Source organism: Megascapheus bottae, chromosome 17 (assembly GCF_031878675.1).
Source record: "Megascapheus bottae isolate mThoBot1 chromosome 17, mThoBot2.hap1, whole genome shotgun sequence".
NCBI lineage: Eukaryota > Metazoa > Chordata > Mammalia > Rodentia > Geomyidae > Megascapheus > Megascapheus bottae.
This window is the reverse complement of record NC_143525.1, coordinates 37,343,704-37,364,263: the sequence shown is the minus strand read 5'-3', so window position 1 is coordinate 37,364,263 and position 20,560 is coordinate 37,343,704. Positions and strand designations below refer to the sequence as shown.

Here is a 20,560-nt window from a genome sequence, read left to right as displayed (position 1 = left end):
GGAGAAGCCCAGGGCACCATGCAGAAGTCAGACACCAGTCCCCCCTCCCCCCTCCCTATCCCTTGCCCACCCAGGTCTTTACCCCGACAGAAGGACGCAAATCCCTGCAGAGGCAAGAGGAAGGAAAACCCAGAAGAGCTTGCCCCTCCCCCCATCCCAGATCCAGATCAGCCGCAGCTGAAGTCACCTCCGAGCCTCCATCAGTCCCATTAACCAAAACAGCTTCATTATGCCAATTTCCAGCTTTCAATGCATAGCTGATAGCTGTCAGCAGAAAGAGGAGTTAATGTGGAATTATATTCACTGAGCTGCATGGCTTAGAGGGAGCCACAAAGCTTTGATAGAAACGGGAGTCCTTCCTTCTCCGTAGCCTTGCTAGGTAGAGGGCCTCCTCCTCCCCCTTCCCCAAGAGGCAGGGGAGAACCCCTCCAGGGCTGAGTGTTTGGGTTCTTTTGAACACACACACAAATGCACATGCCTGAGTATACTCGTATACCACACAACTTACACCCAAATGCGCATGCCTGCATGACCTTCATGCATGCGCACGCGCGCGCGTGCACACACACACACACACACACACACACACACGAGAATGCGCATGCCCCCCCCCCCACACACACACGCAGAACCTCCCCTCTCCACCACCCACTCCCATCCCCCGGAACTCTGCTGGGCCATCTGCATAGGACTACCTTTTACTCTCCACCGTGATTATTTTGGAAAATTACTTTATTTTATATAGATATATAGATATATAGATATGTATGTATGTATATATAAAAAGGTTCCATTTCATTTGTAAAATCTCATTTTTTTTCCTTTTTCTCTTTTTTTTTTTTGCTTTTTTTTTTCCCCTACAGAAAATGATGAGGAGGTTAAAGGAGAAAATAAGTTACATTACAGTTTCCAAAATGATTCTCACTCTCCGCAGAAGATAGGCCCCTGTCAGGGCTGAAAATGCACTCAAGGTCCCAGCTTGTGCTTTACAAGAAGAGGGAATAACTAGACTGGTTGTTTTAGGTTAAAATAGCCAAGAGACAGACGCCTTCGCCTCAAAAATATTCTGAGACACATAAAAGTAGAAGGAAACAAGTCTCTTCAGTCACAAAATGTCGTACATCCGGCATATACTAGATTCAATTAATTTAATAAAATAGAATATACATAGAGATTCTGCACAAACGTATTGCTTTCTCCCAATCGCTCCTGGTATGGGAACCTCAGCCATGCTGGGCCTCTCCCTGTCTTTCTGCCTGGAGCCGGATTTGCCAGGGCTGCTCTTCGAACTCTCTGGAAGTCCTGCTTGCAGAACCATGGAGGCAGGGAGGAGAGCCTCCCAGGTATCTCTATGGGACTTCTCAGGAATATGGCCCAGGAGGAGCTAAGATGTGCACCCAATGGAGAAGAGTGAATGGGAGAGTGGGCAGGACTCAGGGGTCCAGGTCTGCTGGGTCAGAGGACAAACCAGAGAGACTCAGTACATCTTTCTTTGGGGAGGGCGAGGCAGCCATGCTGTCAGGGGGGCCAGAGGCCAAGGGATCCTTGGAGTCACTGGATGGAGCCCTCCTCCGGAGGCAAATGCCAGGGCTGGATGGGGTTCGAGGGCCCTGGTTCTCCGGAGGGTCTATAGAGATACTGGGTGGGCTGAGTTTTTTCTTGGGCCGGCTCCCAGGGCCTCCAAGAGGCGGACCCCCAAGACTTGAGGGATCTGGACCCAGGCAGGACTGAGAGCCACTGTCCAGACAGCTGACTGCGATGGAGTGCCTCCTCTGATCATCCAGCCAGGATGCAGGCCGGCGACGGCCACTCTGAGCCTCCACACTGTAGCACTTCTTCAGGTCCCGTGGGGACGGGGGCTCCTCCTGGCTGCTGGCAGGCAGGAGGTCTCCTGAAATCCAGCTCAGCTCCGTGTCCAGCTCTAAGCTGCTTCTGGTCTCTGGTGGGTCTTTGCCCCAATTAGGATCCAGGCCTGGGTATGGGGCTGGTGGGGGCATGTGCTTCGATGGGAGCTTGCTGTGGGAATGTGGCTGTACCTGGATGCTTGACCGGCCCCAGAAGGACGAGGAACGAGCCAGAGGTGGGGAGGGCCTGCTCACCTCTGACAGCAGGTCTTCCCGGCTGCCCAGGCCCTGCACGTCCAAGGAATCCGTCCTTATTGCTGCCTGTATGGAGTGGACAAAGAGCTCACCATGAACTGTCCCTTGTCCCTCTTGTCCATCTAGCGTCTACCTGCTCCCCCACCTCCTTGCAGCAGAGCAGCAACAGCAGCAGGACCATCTTTAACAGGCATACTGGTAACTGTGGCCCACCCTGCCCCTGTCCTACCCCACCAGGACTTGAATTGAGTGTCTGATGCATTCACTCATGGCTGGCTCTCTACCACCAAACGAAGGCCATGTGCCCTTGACCTCTATGGCCCACCAACACCTTTCTTCATTCCCCCCATAAACTTCTTTTCCTTCCTCCATGCCCTGTCTCTCCCAAGGTGCAGCCCCTGACCACTGGGAAGAAATAAAGCACCCAGGCCAGCTCTGGTCCCCAGCTGGTCCCTTTATGACACTCAACCTTTGCACAGGTTCTGTCCCTTTGTGCTTGAACACACTTCCAAACGAGCAGGTACTCGTTTGGAGTGATGGAGGGCCTGACAATCTCTACCCCAAGGAGAGCTGACTCTGACTCCCTTCCTTTTTCTTTGCTTCCTGCTTTACATGTAAAGCACCCAACAGCTGTGACTTGTGGTTCAGGAATCTAAAGAGCCTGGTGTCTCTCTCCACTATTAGACCATGAGCTCAGAGGGCAGGGACTGTGTCCTAGCACCTGGTAGGCTGCTCAGTGAGTATGTATGAGAATGGAGGGACTGTGCCTGCTCTCCAAGGATGCAGGCCCGAGCAGATTCTCAGGTATCAGCAGAAAAGCCACACTGCCTATATTTCTGTCTCCCTATGGGCCTAAAATGAGAGTTCTTGAATGTGGGTCCTGTGCTTGGCCAAAAGTGAAGACCCTTCAAGTCTGCCTGTGCCTCTCAGCTGAAACCCAAGTGTGAAGAACAGGAAAGTGATCATGATTCCCTCTGCGTTCCCGAGTACTAAGTCCCTGGGACTAAAAACCAAGTCTGATGTGCCGCTGGAACACAATGTTCTCTAGAAGAATGGAAATGTTAACCCTGGTCATCACCAACAGACTTAGGAGTCCTAACCGAATGCAGTCCCGGCCCAGTCCTCCACACCTGCTCACCTGGCGCCGGAGCGGCCGCTGAGCCAGAGGGGAGCGGCCTGGTGGGGGAAGTTTGGGGATGGTGCCCCAGGAGGGGACACTGTGAGGCTGGAGCAGATGTGGTGCATCTTTGGGAAGTTGCAGGACATAGCTGGTGTCTGCTGGCTGGGAGTGAACGGACAAGATGGAGCCTGTTGGGGAAGGGAAAGGAAGCGAGAAGAATGAAGCAGAGAAAGGAGGCCTGAGCCCCTTGCTTCCACCCTTCTACCAGGGCCCCTACCCTCACCACCATTGAATGAAGTTATCCCCTTCAGGCTGAGTCTCCCCAGAGAAAAGAGAGTCCTATTTTGTTGCCCAGATAGACTTGCCCTTGACAGGACTGATCTGAGGAAAGATTGAATCCTCCCTGTGGAAGCCAAGCTGGCCTGTCCCAGTCCTGGTACCTGACTGGGCTTTGGGAAGCCCCCAGCCCCTGTGTCCCAGGGACCCCTCTGCAGTGCTCTCATCCCGGCACATGTAGCTGTCATTGGGCAGAGAGTGTGTCCGGCTGACCCCAGACTTGCGCACTGTCAGCAAATCTGGTCCCAGTGTGAGGGGCACCTCCTTGGTACGGGGCTCCATCTGCAAAAGGAACAGGAAAAGGGGTGAAATGGGAGCAGCTAGGTCAGGTTACTGAGGCCGAGCTTGACAGGATGATTCCCCCGCCAGGCCCCTTCCCCTCCCCATTCCTTTCCAGGACAAGATGGTGGTAGGCATGAGCATGGCATGGCGGGGGGAAGGGTACATGATGAGTTCCCCACATGGGGAGGAAGGAGCAGAGCAGATTTACCTCCCCCAGAATGTGCCCAGGGCATTGCCTGCAAGCCTCTTGGAAGTGATGGAGGAAGGTGGGGAGGGATCTGAGATGGGAGAGCAGCCCCCGCCCGGCCTGTGGTCCCCAAGCACCTTCTTATCTTTCCTTCATTTTATTTACACGTGTGCCAGTGCTAGGGCTTGAGCTCAGGGCCTTGAACCCTCACTTGGCTTTTCTGCTCACAGCGGGTGCTCTATTGCTTGAGCCACACCTCCAGTCCCCCAAGTGCTTTCTAAAGGTCCCCCCACCCACTGGATTGAAGAGAGCCCCAGGAACCAGCTGGGTCCATGCTGGTTGAATGCAGATGGTCACTAAAGGCAAGTCACAGCCTCCTCCTCTAGGTAGAGACCTAGAGACTTAGACTGGGGAAGGGGGCTAGGACTGGGGACACCTGTTTCAAAAGAAGATAATTATCAGCCTTGGATGCCAGAGAAGAGAGCCCAAGGTTTCCTCTCAAGGGTTTCTCCACCCCTCAAGCCCCTGTGGACCCAGCCAGTCAAAGGCCGACCCCAGTAGGTGGCGGCTATGTTGAGGATGATCCCTCCCAGCTCCAGGACCCCAGCCTGTGGTCAAGGCCTGGCAGCACCGACAACAGGAATGAAAGGCCAGGAGGAGGGGGCTGCTCACGGTCAGAAGTGGATGGGAGCTGGGGAAGGGTGGGAAAAAAAATTGCCCAACCACAAAGAAGCCCCTCCCCAGAAGTTTGGCGAGGATACAGGGACACACAGGGACAGTGACAGAGGAGACAGGAACAGCCTTCAGGTGGAGAAGGGCATGGTGGTGGCAGCAGAGATGTGGCTCTCACCCACTATGGATGGTGATTGCCTCATGAGCAGGGAGGGAAAAGAGGGGCAGGGAGGGCAGGCTGGCGGGCACAGGGCTCCAAATATGGAGACTGGCTCTGATGCCACATGCTTTGGGTCCTTATGTCCCTCTGGGCAAAGCCTTCATTTCATCACATCTAATTCCTTTGTCCGCAGTTGGGGAACTTGAGAGACTTCATGCCAGCCAAGGCTGGGGCACCACATGCCCTTGCATGGACAACCTCGGGGCAGGGCCTAGTGGCAGAGCCGAAGAAGGACCTGGAGCCCTGCAGCCAGCCCAGCCCAGGCTGGGGGAGCAGGAAAGGGGTGTGTGCATGTACATTGCTCTCCAGGGCACTAAGTAAGAGTGTGTGAGTGTCATCAGGCAAAGAGTCATCCGTCAGAGCTAGAGAGCAGGACGGTTCAGACACAATCTCTGACGTCAGAGACAGAGCCTCCATCTCAGCTAGAGGGATCTAGATAGGAGAGAGATGAGCAGGCATGAGAAACCAGGACGGTGTACATTGGGCACACGCACGCATGCGCAAACTACACACACACACACACACACACACACACACACACACACACTCTCAGCCCCCACTTTCCCTTTCCACAAAGCAAGGAGAAGGAGGCATCCTTCTCACTCCCTTGATCCCCACCACCTCTTTCCCAAATAAACCAGCCACCCCCTCCCTCTTTCCCCGCTTCAACCTCCTGCTCTGATCAGAGAGGCTGTGGCGGGCACCAAAGAGCCAGAGCAAACACGGACAAAGCAAAGAGACACAGAAACACATTCGAAAGATACCCCAGGCACCTTGGCAGCCCCCTCCCACACTACCACCACCCAGGGAGAGAGCTGGAGTAGCAAGGGCTTCCATTCTCTCACGGATGATACTAAATGACAACAACAAAACAAGGAAGAAAGGTCAACAAAGCCAGTCTCTTCTCTCTGCAGACCGAGGCAGCATGGGGGTGGGGAGGGACACTGGGGACAATGCCGACTATCTGACAGCTGTTTTCTGCCTATTCTCTTTGCTTCCAAAAGCCAGGCAGGACTTGGCCTGCCTCCATTTTCTGGCTTCTCCCCTCCAGGGCCCTCCTCCTCCTCCTGCCTGCAGCCTGCTGCCTGCCACTTCCAACTTGAGCCCTGGGAGGCGCCCTCCCAGCCAGGCTGAAGTGGGTACACTCAGGCTGCCAGTCCATCTGGGTATACCTCAGATCTGCAGGGGAAGGGGATGGGGGGCTTCAGTGTCTACAGGATGCTGGGGGGGAGTGGGAGCCAGCATGTCTCGTTGCCCTGGTCACCTTGTGGGGTGCATCGTGTTCTCTCCAGGACGTTTGCTTCCTTGAGTTCTGAGGATGGGTGACCTGGGGAAAGGACTCATGCTCTCCCCCGCCCACCAAGAAGAGGTACAGCCCCTTACCACATGAGATTCACAGTCCATTTCCTTAGCTAAAGGCCTCCTTGGACACTGCCTGCCTACCCCTCTATCCACCAGGGCCTGTGGAGCTGATACGTGTCTCCTGGCCCTACTGCAACTCTGCAGCCTCTGACCTGGGGAGGGAGATGGTGACATCCCTGACCAAGGGGAGGAGAGCAAGGGAAGAAATCAAGATGTAAAGGGCTGTGGGAAGGGGTTGGCCTGGGTTGGGAGTGTGTGAGTGTGTGTGTGTGTGTGTGTGTGTGTGTGAGTGTGTGAGTGTGTGTGAGTGTGTGTGTGTCTGCAGGGAGTCCAGAATCCTGGGTTCCTGAAATCCCCTGACTACTGACAGTGCTTCTCACATCTCAGGGGCACCACGGCTTACAAAGCCACCGAAGGACAAGGTGCAGGAGGTGGGGTGCTGAGGACACTGTAGCTTCAGACATGTGCCTCTGAGGGTGCCCTGGCCACCTGCTCTATCCTGAAGGCTGTATTTGCCTGGACTTGGTGCCTTGGTCTCACTGCCCCAGTCGTCTCTGCGCCTCTTCCCTCCTTCCATTCGTTCTCTCTCTTGGAAGGGCAACTCAGCTGCCTCTCTATCGTTTAGGTCTATATAGGGCCTGCAGTACCCCTGACTGCCTTCTACCAAGCCTGATGTTCAACTAGGGGCCTGTGACTCCTCTGCCTCAGGTAACACCCCCAGACTCCCCAAAAGCACAGCACAGCAGGGCACAGCTAGGCACAGTTGGGGTGGGGGGAGGGGCACAGCACAGAGCACAGTAACCTGCGGGTCGGAGCCGCCCAGACTGGGGGCGGAAGGGAAGGCAGAGGGCTGGCCCCCTGGGGATGCCAGCTCGTCCATCAGCTTCAGCTCCCCCTCTAGGGAGCCCTGGATCAGCAGGGAGATGGTGTCAAACAGCTGTCTGTCCTGGGAGGACCAGCCCAAAAAGGAGCAGGAGAATCAGGGGGGCAGTGGGGGGGGGGTCACAGGGACAGTGATGAGAAGAGTTGTGATAGGGAATTGATGTGGGGTACAGAAGGAGAAAAGTGGAGGGTGAGGCCCATAGGACACACACACACACACACACACACACACACACACACGCACACGCACATGGCAACAAAGAAGAGCAAAAGAGAGTTGGGGAAGAGGGAGGTGTGAGAGAAGGAAGGAGAGATGGGAAGATGAGAAGAATCCATGGAGGAGGAGGGAGAGGGGAAGAGAAAAGGGTGGCAAGGATGGCAGGGAATGCAGCAGGTGAAAGGGTGGGTAGGAAAGGATTAGCAACCAAGCAAGGATAAGAAAGAAACAGGAAGGAAACAGAAAACTTAGCTGTGAACCTAAGAGCCAGGAAAGGAAGGCCACAGCAGGCCAGATGAGCAGGGAGTAGACAAGCCAGTTCTCTGCCAGCCTCTTTCCTGATTGTGACCCTGGGCAGTGAGTGTGGACAGTCATCTCTAGGGAAGGGCAGGTGGCTACTGGCCTCTCGGAATCCAAGTGGGAGGGGTAATGGAGGAGGAGCTGGGGACCTGCTCCACTCCCTGTCCACCACCCACTGAGCTGCTGGTCAGGCCCACCCTGTTCCAGCCCCAGACCCCTCTTCTCTCCTCTCTGGCAAGGGCTGCTGCTGCTCACCGTGGGGTGCTCCAGAGAGAAGTGTGAGGCTGCTCCAGCGTGGGCCACTGCATGGGGGGCCCTGGATTTGGGGCTGTCGGGGCTGTCAGGGCCCTCAACCCCAGGCCAAAGGAAAGGGCTGCCCAGTGGTGAGTGGGGCTGTGGACTGAGTGTCTTCATCTCCAACTCCAGTTCGGCCTCCAGCTCAGCTTCCTCCTTGGCCTCTTTGTTGCTTTCCTCCAGATGCTTCATCAGCACGGCAATCACCACATTCACCAACACGAACTGGGCGGTGAGCACAAAGGACACGAAGTAGATGGGGGAGATGACGGTGTTGTAGCAGGTAGATTCTTGGTCACAGTCCCGCAGGGTATCCTGGGAGAGATGCAAAACACTCATGAGGCCAGATAGACGTGAGAGGCTAGCAGATGGAGCTGTCGTGGATAATCAGGCCATGGGTGTCACAGAGTGTAGAAGGAGGAGAATGGGCGAGGAGGAGGAGGAGGAGGAGGAGAAGGAGGAGGAAGGGGAGGAGGGAGATCTCCATGTCCTGGGGGCAGAGAAAAATTAAAGGCTGCCCAGGGAAGTGTGAGTCAGATCCTGCCCTGCGGAGAGGGAGTTCCAGAGTGTTCTGGCTTGGAGGACAGAAGGAGATATGCCTCTATTTGTGGCTAATTCATTTTCTCAAAGAATCTTGGTTCTTCACTGGGGGCTGCCTCCCTGGCAACCAAGCCATGCTGGGAGGGGTCGCATTTGGGTGAGCCTTCTCACCTTCATAATGCCATTCCAGTTGTCACCCGTGGAGACTCGGAAGAGGGTCAGGAAGGCCATGCCAAAGTTGCGGAAGGTAGCATGGCGGCCCAGGCCCTCACAAGGGTGTGTCTCGTCACACTCTGGGGGAGGAGGAAAAGGGAGAGAGGCTCAGGTTGTTCCCAGAGGCCCTTAGTCTCCCAGCCCTGGGCCTTTCCAACCTCCCCAACCTCAACTCACCCAGGTCTCCAAAGAGCTCCACGCCCAAAGCTGCAAAGATGAAAAATAACAACATGAAGAGAAGTCCCAGGTTCCCCACCTGGAAAAGAGAAAAAGAAATGGAAAAGGTGCCAGTGGGTCTCCCAAGTCAGCTTCCCTGAGCTCCCTCCACCCCCTCTGGAGGACATCTCTTCTTCCCCAAGAGTACCCTTCCCGTCCCCCGCCTTCCAGCTACCTGGGGCAGAGCCTGCATCACTGTATCCAGCAGCGCCCGCATGCCCACAGCCATCTTCAACAGCTTCAGCACTGAGGAACAGGACAATGTCATGAGCTGGTCCCCCTGGCTCCCTGGCCTGAAGCCAGGCTACAGAGGGATTGGGGCTGGTGGGCTGGCTAGCCAGTCTAGAACTTCTACCAACCCTTGAACTTCCCCTCTGGTAGCACTGTCACAACAGACCCTTGCTATCTTCCTGTGAGCTGCTCAATGGGAGATGGCAGGCACACGGGCAGGCAGCAGGACCAACCTCGGGCAATGCGAAGCACTCGCATGATCCGGATGATGGTGGGGTTGATGGGCAGCGAGGCATTGACCTCGATCTCCTCCAGCGTGATGCCCATGATGGACAGCAGCACAATGGCCAGGTCCAACTGGTTCCACCTGGAAAGCCCAGGACACAGCTTCCTGAGTGGGGAAGAGGACTGGGGGGGGGGGGAGGAGGAAGGGCGCCATTGTGGCACCGAAAGATGGAGCTGGGAAAAAGGGAGTCTGGTCCAGAGCCCATCTTGCACAGAAGGGGCTTGGCTTATCTAAATTCCACACAGCTAGGGGCACAGACTCTGATGTTCTTTTTCCTTCTTCCCTTCTCTTCCCTTCCCTTCCCTTCCCTTTGCTTCCCTCCTCTCCCTTTCCCTCCCCTCCCCACCCCTTCCCTTCCCTTCCCTCCCTCCTTCCTCCTTTCAGACCTTCCTCAAACTCTTTTCTGGTGTGTGTGTGTGTGTGTGTGTGTGTGTGTGTGTGTGTGTGTGTGTGTGTGTGTGTGTGTGTGTGTGTGATGGGGCTTGAACTTGGCCTGGGTGCTATCCCTGAAATCTTTAGCTCAAGGCTACCTACCACCCTACCCTTGAGCCAAGCCCCACTTCCCGTTTTCTAGAGGTTAATTGGAGATAAGAGTCTCAGGTCCTTTTGTGCTGGGCTGGCTTTGAACCTCGATCCTCAGATCTCAGCCTCCTGAGTAGTTAGGATTACAGGTGTGAGCCACTGCACCGAGCAACCCCCTTTCTGTTTTTGTGCTAGTACTGGGTCTTGAACTCAGAGCCTTATGCTTTTACTTGGCTTATCACTGGCACTCTGCAACTTGGGCCAGTCCTTTACTCCTCTGCTTTTCATTTTTATTCATGTCCTGTTATTTTTTTCTTTGAAACAGAGTCTCACTACGTAGCCCAGGCTATCGTCAAACTCTCAGTCTTCCAGCTGACCCCCCCCAGGATGGCATTACAGACATGCACCACCACGTCTGGCTCATCTGCCTTTTTATTTAGCACTTACAAGGGTGTTTAAGGTGGTGCTGAGCACTGTTTTAAGAGCTACCAAGTGAGCCTGTGCCCCCACACAACCTCTAAACAGAAATTAAGAATCTCACAAGTCTAATACAGATAACATTATTATCTCCCATGTTATAGATGAGGAAACTAAGGCACAGAGAGGTTAAGTAACTTAGTCAAGGCCATCAGTCATGAAGTCTATGCCTTTAAATCCCAGGCTGGGCTAAATGCCAGTGACCTGTCTTGTCCAATGTCTTCCATTTTCCCCAACCCAGAATGCTCCCTTCCTGCAGCAGCAGCAGCCCTGGGGTAGGAGCTGGATCCTAGAGTTAAGAAGCATCCTTCTGGGTATTTCTCCAGAAGGCACACACCCCTGCCACCCCCAGCCTAACCACCACCACCACCACCACCACCACCACCCCCCGCCACCTCAGCCTTTTCTCCCCTCTGTTACCTGTCCTGGAAGAACCGACGGAAGCCAAAGGCTACTAGTTTGAAAACAGACTCCAAGACAAAGATGACCGTGAAGATGTAATTGCAGATCTTCAGCGCCTCATCCAAGATCTGGCAGGGAGGGGGACAAGAGCTAGCATCATTTAGTCCCATGGCTGATACCTGCTCTTCCCCCACCCCCCACCACACCTCTCACACCTGCGAGACAGGGAGGCTAAGGGAAGCTACCTTTCTGTTTCCACCACTCCGGCCTACTCATTCACACAAATGATTCAAACTTGGTGCTGAAGGATCTCCCCCGCCCCCTCTCTCTCCTTGAGAGACAAGGAGAAGACTAGAGAAGAAATGTGCTGGAGGGCACAGAATGCGAGGACTGGAAGGGTTCCTGTGCATTACCGATTCAACCTCCTCACCGCACAGATGAGAGGATAACTAGCAAGACCACAGGTGACTCTTGGAGTTGTACAGTCACTCTACCTTCTTTTTTTTTGTTGTCATGGTGAGACTGGGACTCAAACTTGGTATGATGGTTTTGCTTATTGAGAGTCACAACTCCAACAGTCCCAAACCCAGTACACAGTAGAACACTCAATAAAAATGTGCTGAATGGAGAAAGCAAGTCCTCTGCCTCTTAGCTGTCTCTCCATGGTCAAGCCAGGTAACCTCTCTGAGCCTCAGTCTCCTCATCTCTAAAAACAAAGGTTACTGCAACAGGTATCAGAAGGATTATGTAGCATTTCCAGTTCTTGCCTGACACGGAGATGTCCTGCTTTAGGCTGCGTTGGGATCACCACGGGGAGAGGGGATAGTTGGAGGCAGGTGGCCTATCATTTCACTCTCACCTGGGGCTGCTGGTAATGTTCCATGGCCATGGTGACAACATTCAACCCGATGACACCGGTGATGAACAGGTCCAGATAGTGGCTGGTGCACAGGTGGTGGACGAGCAGCCGGAAGCGGGAGTAGTCTGAGTAGTAGGGCTTGCATTGGGCTTCTGGTGGAGCAGGGAGGAGAGCAGAACAGGCATTGGGCCTCTGCCTGGGCACCTTCCACCCACGGGCCCTCCCCACCACCAGCCTCTAACGCTACAGGTCAAACATTCCATGTCATTAGCATCCCAGCACTCCCCTCACTGCCCTTTGAGGGGACAGCTCTCTGGCAGTGTCCCCGTCCAAGCATCTGTTCTACTGGCTACAGTCAGGGCAGGACATGCAGAGATCCCTACCTACATTAGTCACCAGGTGAGCCCACACCCCAGGGCAGCCTCTAAAATCTGCCAGCCCCTTATCACAGCCTTGACTCAGTGTTCCGCAGTGAGGTCAGATCAATAAGAGGAAACACACTGGTTCCATTGGGCTCAGAGGCAGCTATGACAACAGCGAGGCGAAGACGGCTCTGGCATCTCCAAGCTTGGCCTCTAGGGGGCCAAGGAGATTATACAGAGCTGGGATTTACAGATACAACCGGAGATTGGAAATTGGAAATCATTTCAGCTGGCTGCACTGACCCACCATGGGGCCTCCGGGGGCAGGGCCTGGGTCTCCCACACCCTCCTGTGGAGAGGGTGGAGGGGAGCCCCGAGACTCTGCTCTATCCCAGTCGCAAGCCAGGAGGGTCTTCCTTGCTGGACTCACCCAGTATCTAATGAGGCTGTGCCCAGCCTGCCTCGGGTTTTGGGGTTGCCCGATACCACAAGCTGGGCTGGAAGCACTGTCTGAGATCTGTCACAGGCATAGAGTTCCTTTTGCAATTAGCCAAGTCCTTAGAAAAACCATAGTGCCAGAGGTCAGCCTGCTAGGCAGATGGAAGAAATGTGGGGGCAGGAGACTGCATGGCCTCCTCCAGATGTGGAGGAAGGGCCTGGCCCACAGGCTGTCAATGGATTGCACAGAGGGAAAAGACTCCCCACAGGGAGGCATGGGGCAGCCTCAGGTCCCAGACAGCCTTCCCTTCTCCAGAGGTCTTGGCGGAAGCCAACCAGCAAGGGCTGCAGCCTCGGAGGCCTATGCCAGCAGCCAGCTGGCTCAGGGGCAGCAGGAAGCTTTGGGCCCAGGCCAGCTCAAATTTAATTGCCCTTTCCCATGCAGAGCACCTCTTAATAGAGAGGTAAACTGAGGCAGGGAGTGGCCTGGTGTGGGCCCCCACCAATGGCCAAAGGAAGAAGAGTGCCTAGGAGCAGCTCGCTGGGCCCGAAGGGCTGCTCTGTTCCAGGCCCACCCGGCTCCTCTTCTCCATCGGCCTTGAGGTGTGGATAACCAGGGCCAAGTGACACAACACGTTCAGGGCAGCTTAGGGGTACGTGAAGTCATCGCTTGGTTTTCAGAGTTAGACCAGCCAAGTGTGGCTTTGTTGGCTCAGGCAGCCCTCTTGACCCCAAGGAACCGAGAGGCCTAGGGTGGGGGACACTATGAGACCACAGGTCATCCACATCAGATGGTGAAGGGCGGCCAGGCCGGCTGGGTCTCTTCCTTCCTTCCTTCCTTCCTTCCTTCCTTCCTTCCTTCCTTCCTTCCTTCCCTCAGTACCATGAGAACCAGAGGGCGCTAGTCACCCTGCGTTGCCTTAGCAGCCGGAACTCTTTCTCTGCATTAATCTCCATAAATGCCGAGAGCACCCGATCCCATTATGCTAAAATATGAATGGAGAATTAACTAAAATGTTTGAATACAATTAGGTTAGAAAAGACAGCTCCTTATTAGCCACATTATTAGCTGAGACAATGTCGAGGGGAGGCTGGAAGGAATGGTCCCCTCTCCCCCTTGTCACCCCAGACAGCCTACGGAGGCCAGCTCCAAGCCAAACAGAGCAGCTTCCACCACCAAACTCCACTGTACAGCCTCACTTGAAGAGTCTGCGTGGTGGGTAGGCTTGAACTCAACCAGTGACATTTCTTCAAGTGGCCCAGGGGTGGTAAGGAATGACTGAGGCAGGGCATCTGCTTTATGCCCATAGATTCCAGGCCCCTGGTGTGTGTGTGTGTGTGTGTGTGTGTGTGTGTGTGTGTGTGTGTGTGTGTATGTGTGTGTGTGTGTGTGTGTGTGTAAGAGAGAGACAGAGAGACAGAGAGACAGAGAGAGAGACAGAGAGAGGCAGAGAGAGACAGGGAGAGACAGAGAGAGGGAATGTCCCTCTCTACATATCCCTTTCTTTTGACCAGCAGGCACTAAAGCTACCTGGACCCTCCCCTCCCCCCCCCACACCCACAGCCTACTCCCCCATTAAAGCCTCAGTCCAAGAGCACCAGACTGACCCAAGCGGCCTGCTCTTGGGCAGCCGTTGTGCCCTACAGAGGAGAGAAAGAGGCCCAGCAGATGAGTGGTCTTCCATACTGAGCAACCAGCCAGCCAGCCAGGACCCCCAGCGTCTAGTCTGGGTTGTGACACTATCTCCCTCCTACCACCAGTAAGAGGAGAAGAACCTAGAGTCAAGAACAGTAGAAAGAAGAGCACCAGGCCCCAAGTCAGGTTACAGGGGCAGAGAACAGGACTACAAGGTTGTAGGTGACGGCAACAGGCATGGGGAGTTAGTAGGGGCCTCTGGGAGCCCAAGGCAGGCCCAGGACTCACGAGTCACAAATGAACAATGGCAAGAAGTAGGCAACAAGGCAGAAATGGACCCAGGGATGTGGATTCCCCAAGGCAGAGCCCACACCTTCAGCCGATGTGGGTCCCAGCCTGGTGGGAGGAGTGAGCATGAGTAGAGGTGGGGGCTACAGGGGGTTACAGAGAGAGGAGCTGGTGCTAGGGGCTGAGTATCCCTGGAACTGGCCTAGTCATGCAGCAACACCAGTCTCTCCCTTCAGTGTCTAATGAGGCCCATTGCCCTGAGAACTGGACGCTGCCCTGCCTCCTTCCCTGGGTCTGGCAGCCACTCCTGCTAGGAGCAGCACCAGGGTGGGGGGAAGGTGAGTCCTAGGAGGGAGGCCTGGTACTGGTTAGCTCCTAGAAGCTCCTCTTGATAGATAGAATTGTATATTAACACATCAGTATCTGAGAAGTAGTTAAAACTGTAGACACCAGGCCACTCTAGAAGACCTGTATACTCTTTCCAAGTGATTCTTAGACATATCAAAATTTATAAAGCTCTGGTAGAGACTCTGGAGAACTCTAGAAATCTGGGAAGGATGTAGGGAACTTGGCGACCCTCTCTAAGTAAGTTTTTTTCTGATTATGAGACTTGAAGTCAGGGCTTGGGCACTGTCTCTGAGCTTTTTTGCTCATGGGTAGCACTCTATTACTTTTAGCTACAGCTGCACTTGCAGGTGTCTAATGATTACTTGGAGATAAAGGTCTCACGAACTTCTCTGCCAGGGATGGCTTCAAACTGTGAGCCTCAGATCTCAGCCTCTTGAGTAGCTAGGATTTTAGGCATGAGCCATCAGCATGCAGCAGGGTCTTGGAGTCTTTACTAATAGCCAGGAAAAATAATGCATGTGTCAACAGGAACAGGTCAGAATTCAGCATGGGGATAACAAAGTGATAATAACCAGAGTGTTTACCATGGAGCAATGCTACATCTTGTGGACCAGGAAAGCCTGTTATGTATTGGTTCATGAGATTGTTTCTGAGCTGCAGAAGCTTCAATGGGACAATCCTGTGCTGGGATAGCACGTTGCAGAAATGCATGAGTGTGTAAAATACTTTAGTCTGAACTCTACATGGACCCACAAGGGAAAAGTTGAAGGCCACTTCCTCCCACCTTTCCTTCATCCCATAATGCTTCCAGGACTTGCAAAACAGCCTGGCAGAGATGCAGGGATCTCAGTAATCCAGGACCCAGCCCACAGAGACTCCTGTGCCCAGAGACAGATGGTCACAATGCCATATACCATAGCTCAGTGCCACTGAGTCAGGAAATAGAGATTTGCCAGGGGCTGAGTCCCCCTTGAGGTGGTCCCTTCGCCTAGACAGACCAGACAGCCCAGCACCCCCCCCCCCCAGGGTGGCTTCTGCCTGTTATCAGGCAGTTCGGAAGAGTGGAAATGGTATAATCAGCAGTCCCCAGACTAAAGTCCCAAGCCCTCAGCAGCCTAAGAAGGCAGCCATGCGGGGGTCCTTTCATTCTTTTTAATATTTCTAAAAGTTTAAAAGAAATTACACCTTTGCCTATGCGAAGGCCCCACAGACTGATAATAATAGCCAACCAGTCTTTCTTTACATCATTCAGTATGCAGCCTTCGGCAGCTCAGAAGCTCTGATTTGCAATTACATGGGCCGTGGATTAGTAAAAAATGGTGAAACAAAGCCATTATTAAAGTGCTCAAACTTCAGACAAGGGTCTTTCAAAATGTGGGATTTGTTGGATGAGACCATAAGGGAGATCCCGGGGGTAAGCAGCTTGGGAACCACCAGGGAGAGACATCAGGGAGCGTGACAAGGCCTACAGACCTGTCACCGACTCTGAACCTCCATCTGGGGACCAATATGGTGGGACCAAGGGACAGAGCGAGCTATGGAGGGTTTGAGATGGGGGCAGGTGGCACCAGGAAGCCTTCCCAGAGACATGGCTCTTAAGAGATAAAGACACAACTCATTCTCACACCTTTTGGTGCTAGGAGAGGGGCAGGCGGCAGGGCCCTAAGGGGAAAGAAGCTTGAGGCTAACTAACTCCCAATTCCTGCTGTTTGTAGCCATGACGTGGCCACCACGATTACTTGACTATTAATGAGCCTGTTCAATTATTCATGGTTACATTTTTAAAACAAATCCTTCCCCTCTCTGCTCCTGTCATCCTGCTCCTTTGGATCAAAGTCTCCCTTTCAGACAAAAGGAGGAAGGGAGATTTGCAGTTCTAATAATCCAACTGGGAGACTGGGGGGGAGGGGGTGGAGGGGGCAAGAGCCATAGAGGCCAGGGAGCTGGGCCTGGGACCCCTATTAAAGACACATATCATCCAAGAGTTGTCAAGCCAGGAACGTCTCATCTCCATCCAGCCTATGGGAAGACATGGACCTAGTGCTTCAGGCCCTGCTCTCCTGGGAGCCCCAGGGGCCCTCAGCCCTTCACCCCGAGGATAGAATCAATGAGCCATGGAGAGGGAGCAAAGAGCAGGTCCCCACAGGCATGAACCCACACCCCAGACTCAGTACCTGACGCAGCGCTGGCTGAGCTGCCGGGAGCAATTACATCGTCCAACATTAGATCTAAAAGAACGAAACATGACATTGGTCATTGGCTGGACCAGGTGTGCTGGGCAGGGCCCCTCAGCAGCTCGCTCCCCCTCAGCTCTGACCCTCATTCTGACTAGGAATGGGGCGGGCATGCTGAGCACTCACAGGAAGGCAGGAAGAAGACAAGTAAATCAGCCAGCTCACTAGGGTCATGGAGGCCCTGAGAGGGACAGACAGCCTGACTGCAGAACGTATGTCCACCTTTACCTGTGCCATGGCCTCAGCTGCAGACCCCAGAAGGGGAGCCAGCTGGCCAGGCAGGGGCCACAAATGCCTCCTGCCAAAAAAAAACATTTCATCTGCAGATGGCCCTGCCAAAGTGAACCACTGCAAGGAGTGGGGGACTGATGGAGTACGGGGGATGGGGAGCAGGGATCCTGGTGCTGGGACAGTGCATCAGCTCAGCTTCAGACTCCGCACAGAAGAAGAGCGCAGACTCCAGCATTGAGATGGGCAAGGGGCCTCAAGGGACTGGTGGATGGATGGGAGACACGAGGAAGCACACTCTTTGTGGCTACCCAGAAGCCATATCCTCCTGGAGCGCCCCCTTCCCTCCCAGAGAGCACAGTCCTGTCCTCCTCCTCAGTACTTGTGATTCCCACACTCTCCCCTCCTCTTCCACGTGCTTGCCTGCCATAGGCAGCAGGGCATGCAGGAGTACCACAACCCCCAACTCCTTTGGTGGTACTCACATTTCTACACCCCAAAGGGAAACCCACAGTACTGTATACATCTTATCAGCAGAAGGCAGCCGGTGTGTGAGAGGGTGGAGAGAGGGAAACCCATAGACCGAGACAGGAAGAGACACATAAAGACTTGGAAACCCACACAGAAAGACACGGGGAGGGACGTGGGCTGATGGGAAGCAGGGGGGCGTGGAGATTACGGAGTACCAGACAGATGGGAGAGCTCTGAAGAAGAAAGCCAGGTGTGCACGCACCTGCACGCATACCACAGACAAAGCGGCTCACGCAGCCGCTGCTCTCGATCCTTCCCAGACTCCACGTGTGTCTTTTCACCTAGTCTCAGTCTGCCCATGACATAAGAGCAGGAGGAGGAAAGGTATGGGGCCCCAACCTCCCCATGTAAGAGAAGCTGGGGGCACAGGGGAGGGACTGGAGGGCCTGAGGCCAGGCAATCATGCATTTAGAGTTCTTGTAACCTTGGATTTTCCCAGGGCCAGGGGGAGATTTTATTTGCTGGGGGCAGGGAGTAAGGGAAAGTGTCCAAACTCTCCCTCCCCCCAAAAACCCCTAGCCATCAGGAGGCCAGGTTGTTTCATTGGAATGAGGGAGGGTAGACCTGAAGATTTCTCTCTGATGCTGCTTTTTGTGGGTTTTTGCCTAGCTCTGGCTTGGCAGCTAGACACTAGGCAGGCCCAGGATGTGTGCCTTGTAACTCTGAGCAAGCAGGGCTGACACTAAGGTCACTGGGTACAGACACAGGGCAAGAGTGTCAGGTTTGATTCTCATTCCTGAGGCTCCTCTGAGAGTCCAGCTTAGAGCCAAGCATCCACTCCAACCTGAAATCTTCTGGGGAGCATGAGGCTGGGACCCAGGGACCCCCCCTGCTTCCTCGAGGGGATGCAGCTTGCTCCCTCATGGGGCTGACCTGGTCTGCTTCATGCGGGCTCTAAAGGCAGACATGCTGTTGGGGGGAAGGAGATGAGGAAGGGGGCGGGAGCAGTACTCCCTGTCCCCAGCCTCAGCTCCTTGCCCTCTGCAATGGCAAGGCCAAGGTCAAGCACGACCCAGAGAGATGTGGAAAGACTACCGACCGGCCATCTGCTTCTCCTTACTCCTTCTCTTTTTCTCCAGTCTCCGCAGCCGCTTCTCCTCCCGCCGCCTTGCCTCCTCCTCCTCCTGGTGCTGTCGGCACTTGTGGAAATTCTCCACCACCACACCCACAAACATGTTCAGGACAAAGAAGGCCACGATGAGCAGGAACGAGATGAAGTACAGAAGCATCCAGGGGTTATGGTTCATGATGGGCTGGGAGGGACCAGGAAAGACAAGTGAAGGAGACATGGGTCTCATGGGGAATCTGTATCGGTGCTGTCCACACAGGCTGGGCTTCTACAAATTCCAGGGGACCTGACAGGTGAATGGATGTTGTGGGTTTGGTAGCATGCGGTGGGGAGGAATGGAGACTGTGGCAAAGGAAAAACTACTTTCTTTCCCTCCACCCCCGGGGCTTGAATTCAGAGCTTGGGCGCCAACCCTGAGTTCTTTTACTCAAGGCTAGTGCTCCTGCACTTTGAGCCATAGTGTCCCACTTCTGGTTCATCAGACATAAGAGTCTCATGGACTTTCCTGTCCAGGCTGGCTTTGAACCAGGATCCTCAGATCTCAGCCTCCTGAGTGGCTAGGTGTGAACCACCAATGCCTGGCTGCTGCTTTGTTCTAGCTGACAATTCTAGCATTCTCTCCTGTGCTAAGAGTGTTCCCGACCTCTGGACTTTGAGTAGGCCCCAATATGGATTTTTAGGTCAAATTTACTGGTTTTTAAATGTTTACTACCATGCAAAAGTTTTTATACATGCTGCCAGCCCATAGGTCAAGCTGCAATACCTCTTTGATTGTTGCTCTTTCTGTCTAGAGCCTATAGCATCATAGCAAGGCACCAATCCAGGCTGAGTCATCTGAGCCCAGCGATAGGCCTTGCCCACTTCAGTCTTACCTGCTGGTCCACACCCACAGCATCCAGCCCATCATACATGATGTCCACCCAACCATCTTTGGAGGCCAGCACAAACAGGGACATCAAAGCCTGGGGAGAGGGGCAAGGGAGACAGACCATTTAAAATCTAGAACGCGTCACCAAAGCACCATTGTCAGTAGCCTGGGTCCCTAGCCCTTTGAGATTGCATTCTGAACCCAGAAGAGCTCTCTATCTCAGAGTGTCGTGCTGCTTTGAAGCCTCAGTCAAGTCAGAGCAAGAGAACCCAGAGCCCTAGGGATCCAGAAACCAAACCAGTGGAGTCTGGGAAGTAAACCAGCAAAACTGATTGAGCTACTTCATTTTCTACAGTTCTGTTCCTGCAAATGAAGAGCAGAAAGGAATCCGCTTAACAAAATGTACCCAAGCTTAATGTTGGTGGCTTACGCCTGTAATCCTAACTACTCAGGAGACTGAGGTCTGAGGATTGAGGTTTGAAATCAGTTCAGGCAGACAAATCAAAGAGACCCTTATCTCTAATTAAGTGGCAAAAAGACAAAACTGGAGATGTGGTTCAAATGGTAGGGCATCAGCTGTGAGCAGAAAAAGCTGAGCAAGAACACAAAGCTCTAAACTCAAGCTCTAGTACTGGCATGCGCACACACACACACACACACACACACACACACACACACTCACACACACGCATGCAAGTGTGTATGTGCATACACAGACACAATGTACCTTGACCTTTTTTTTTTTCTGGTCCTGGGGCTTGAACTCAGAGCCTGGGTACTATCTCTGAGCTTCTTTTGCTCAAGGCTAGGGCTCTATTACTAGAGCCTCAGCACCACTTCT

General features: G+C 53.9%; 1 protein-coding gene across 23 annotated transcripts in view; it reads right to left on the bottom strand.

Moving 5' to 3' along the window:
* Positions 1-1,131: 1,131 nt before the first annotated feature.
* Cacna1g (calcium voltage-gated channel subunit alpha1 G) overlaps positions 1,132-20,560 on the bottom strand; it is a 66,566-nt gene continuing 47,137 nt past the window's right edge. For 5 of the 23 annotated variants that reach the window (XM_090351011.1, XM_090351014.1, XM_090350996.1 and 2 more), the window contains 13 exons: positions 19,724-19,813; positions 18,822-19,035; positions 16,964-17,017; positions 11,718-11,869; positions 10,877-10,986; positions 9,405-9,538; positions 9,116-9,186; positions 8,902-8,980; positions 8,683-8,804; positions 7,933-8,286; positions 3,660-3,837; positions 3,238-3,407; positions 1,132-2,165 (listed from right to left, as the gene is read on the bottom strand). In XM_090351011.1, the coding sequence (XP_090207137.1) occupies positions 1,434-2,165; positions 3,238-3,407; positions 3,660-3,837; positions 7,933-8,286; positions 8,683-8,804; positions 8,902-8,980; positions 9,116-9,186; positions 9,405-9,538; positions 10,877-10,986; positions 11,718-11,869; positions 16,964-17,017; positions 18,822-19,035; positions 19,724-19,813 (2,460 nt within the window). In that variant the 3' untranslated portion in view covers positions 1,132-1,433. Of the gene's footprint in view, positions 2,166-3,237; positions 3,408-3,659; positions 3,838-5,213; positions 5,349-7,080; positions 7,225-7,932; positions 8,287-8,682; positions 8,805-8,901; positions 8,981-9,115; positions 9,187-9,404; positions 9,539-10,876; positions 10,987-11,717; positions 11,870-16,963; positions 17,018-18,821; positions 19,036-19,723; positions 19,814-20,560 lie in introns of all 23 variants that reach the window. The other 18 variants (XM_090351012.1, XM_090351016.1, XM_090350997.1 and 15 more) reach the window with 8 other exon arrangements.